We start from the raw sequence: 3461 nt of genomic DNA, 5'->3' as shown, positions 1-3461 counted from the left end.
AGGAGTGAGGAGAGAGGAGTGAGGAGTGAGCAGAGAGGAGTGAGGAGAGAGGAGTGAGGAGTGAGGAGTGAGGAGAGAGGAGAGAGGAGTGAGGAGTGAGCAGAGAGGAGTGAGGAGTGAGGAGTGAGCAGAGAGGAGTGAGGAGAGAGGAGTGAGGAGAGAGGAAGTGAGGAGAGAGGAGAGAGGAGAGAGGAGTGAGCAGAGAGGAGTGAGGAGAGAGGAAGAGGAGAGAGGAGAGAGGAGAGAGGAGTGAGCAGTGAGGAGAGAGGAGAGAGGAGTGAGGAGTGAGGAGAGAGGAGAGAGGAGTGAGCAGAGAGGAGTGAGGAGAGAGGAGAGAGGAGAGAGGAGAGAGGAGTGAGGAGAGAGCAGAGAGGAGTGAGGAGAGAGGAGTGAGCAGAGAGGAGAGAGGAGAGAGGAGTGAGCAGTGAGGAGAGAGGAGAGAGGAGAGAGGAGAGAGGAGTGAGGAGTGAGGAGAGAGGAGAGAGGAGAGAGAGAGAGGAGAGAGGAGAGAGGATGAGCAGTGAGGAGAGAGGAGAGAGGAGAGAGGAGAGAGGAGTGAGGAGTGAGGAGAGAGGAGAGAGGAGTGAGCAGAGAGGAGTGAGGAGTGAGGAGAGAGGAGAGAGAGAGGAGTGAGCAGAGAGGAGTGAGGAGAGAGACTGTTACACAGGGTGGTCCTCTCAAAGAACTCACTGAGGAGAAAGGAGAGGTAGGTGGGAGACAGGAAGGTGGGGGACAGGTAGGTGGGAGACAGGTAGGTGGGGACAGGAAGGTGAGGGACAGGTAGGTGGGAGACAGGTAGGTGGGGGGACAGGAAGGTGAGGGACAGGTAGGTGGGAGACAGGTAGGTGGGGGACAGGAAGGTGAGGGACAGGTAGGTGGGAGACAGGTAGGTGGGGGACAGGAAGGTGAGGGACAGGTAGGTGGGAGACAGGTAGGTGGGGGACAGGAAGGTGAGGGACAGGTAGGTGGGAGACAGGTACTCACTCGTAGCGCCTGAAGATCTCGTGGGTGATCTTGCAGAGGAAGACCTCCTCTTCTGGTCTCAGGTCTGCTGGAGGTCTCTGCCGGACGAAGGCTTTCCGGTGAGGAGCGGCATCTCTTTGAAACTAAACAGCAAATAAGGAGGGAAAACCGGGTCACAGAGAACCGAACCTGGGACCCTCCGGACCGGGCCGCGAGCAAAAAAACACCCCAAAAAAGTCCGGTCTCACGAGAGAACCGGAGGAAAACCGAGCAGAAGCCGCGCGGAAGCAGCCTCGCGGGTCTTTTGTTCGGAGTCCGTTAATCTGCCCACATGGCGCCGCGAGGTTCACCGACTCTACCGGTACAAACCCAACACTAACACGGTACAAACACGGTACAAACCCGGTACTAACACGTCTCTGGGGGACTTCACCGAGTACCGTTTACCGCTGGACGGTTAATCCCCTGGTACAAAGTCCCGAAGAAGAAGTAGTCCCGCTCAACACCGCGGCTTGTTGACCAAGTTGTTGTCCCCTTCACGGACCCTCACGGAGCTGGGAAATCTCAGTGTTCCTATTATCCTACTAGTTCCTCTTCTTCTTCTTTCTTCTTCTTTGAGGTTTATTGGCGGTTGGCAAACAGTGAATGGTGCATTACCGCCACCATTTGGTCTGGAGTGTGGATCCGGATGTCGAGTACTGACAGTTTAATAAAATGAAATGAGATGAAATAAAAGTCACTTTTGAGTTATTTTGCAGAATATCCACTACATTGAACTGTACCTCGATCTAGCCGAGGTTCTATTATTATACTCGTCTTCTGAAGAAGAATAAGTCAGCTCTCCTGATTTACATGAATCATAATAGTCCAGTTTTCAGAAATAAATGAGTTTGAACTCATTATGTTGGAGAAATAGATGATACTATGTACTATAATATACGATATGTCAATATCAGTGGTGGGCCGTCAGTGGCCGACACAGAATCACAAAGTTATATCTATTTTATAATTTTATAAAGTTTCTTAAATACACTACATGTATTGTAATTTATATAATATTTCTCCATTATCTTATGTTATCATTGCACAGCTCCTGTCTTCCTCAGTTGCTCTGCTTCCAGTGCAGCTTGTTTTAAGTAGAGCTTTTATCCAATCAGATCTCACCTCTGTGTCTCTAGGTGGAACAGAGGCAGAGGCCTGCAGACTCACAAGTGCATCATGTGCACTTTAAGTGAACGGGGACGATGTTGTTGATTGTCAGTGTTCAACCAATCAGATCTTTAGTTTGACATGTTGGGCGTATTCTTTGACGTGTCAGAGCTGCTAGCTGGCCTATAGCTACGTGATTGGTCAGTGGGCTAGCGTGACATGTTGGACGGTGACAATCCCAAAATCTGCTGCATCTGTGAGCGGACATCTTCAGCCTCAAACGCATTAAAACGTATTCAAGAAATACAACTAGGGAGACTCGACTGTCTTCACTAGCGTCCATGAATGGAGAAGGACTTCTTACTGGAACTAAAGATTAAACTCTTTGTTAACAAAGAAAGGAGGATGGACTTTGTCTTTAGATAGTGAACAGCAGCTCTGGTAAGTTAACTGCGTTTGTTTTTCTATCTGCAGTAGCTTTAATATGCTTGTTTACATATTATCATTTGTACAACTTGTTTTTATGAAGATGGATTTTTGTTTGGTTTTATATGTGATAGGAACCATTGTTACGTCCAGTGTTGCTCTGGGGACACATTTAGCCGGTGTCAGTGTTGCCAACTTGGCGACTTTCTAAACCCTCATGGAGACTTTATTTGTCAAAATCTACGAGTGACAAATCGATGGGGTCAGATCAGTCTCAATAATTGCAAATGCAAACAGAACGATTCACGAATACATTTCAATGCACACATGAATAAATTACGATTTATATAAATGTAAAAAAGAATCACAAATACATTTCTGCATTTGTATGTATTTCTGTGTGGATTTTTTATATTTGTTTGTGGGTTTGTATGCATTTGTTTGTGGATCGCACTAACTGTGGGCTTATGAGACTCTTCTGACATCGCTGGATTCGCAAATGCGTTTTGTTCAACGTTCTTATTTTCAACCAATCACATGAGCGCAGCTCCCCCCTCCCCTCCCCACGAGGCTGCCAGCGTTACAGTTGCGCAATTTGCGAGGCGACAGGTGAGAAGTGGAGAAAGGGCGCGCGCACATCGGCAGCGGCAGCTCGCAGAGGCACTTCCTGTTGCAAGCTGTAGTTTAGTCTTTGACATCATGTGACAACACATTAAGGTCATTGGAGGCATGACTGTTGGTAGTTGTAATTAGTTTAAATTGTGCGTAAAGTGTCTTTATAGTGATGAAGAGTAGAGCAGCATGATGGTGATGAAGAGTGGAGCAGCATGATGGTGATGAAGAGTAGAGCTGCATCATAGTGATGAAGAGTAGAGCTGCATCATAGTGATGAAGAGTAGAGCAGCATCATAGTGATGAAGAGT

General features: G+C 47.8%; 1 protein-coding gene across 1 annotated transcript in view; it reads right to left on the bottom strand.

Annotated features, from left to right (window-relative positions):
• The window catches only part of baz1a (bromodomain adjacent to zinc finger domain, 1A), a gene marked incomplete at its 5' end in the record, with an annotated part of 27396 nt that extends 24373 nt beyond the window's left edge, over positions 1 to 3023 (bottom strand). The window contains 2 exons of the mRNA XM_079286843.1: positions 985 to 1106; positions 2997 to 3023. Coding sequence (XP_079142969.1) covers positions 985 to 1106; positions 2997 to 3023 — 149 coding nt within the window. The remainder of the gene's footprint in view (positions 1 to 984; positions 1107 to 2996) is intronic.
• Positions 3024 to 3461: the final 438 nt, after the last annotated feature.

The sequence above is a fragment of the Melanostigma gelatinosum genome, assembly GCF_949748355.1.
Source record: "Melanostigma gelatinosum genome assembly, chromosome: 16".
NCBI classification, from domain to species: Eukaryota; Metazoa; Chordata; class Actinopteri; order Perciformes; family Zoarcidae; genus Melanostigma; species Melanostigma gelatinosum.
The sequence above is the reverse complement of the archived record's forward strand: the minus strand, read 5'-3'. Positions and strand labels throughout refer to the sequence as shown.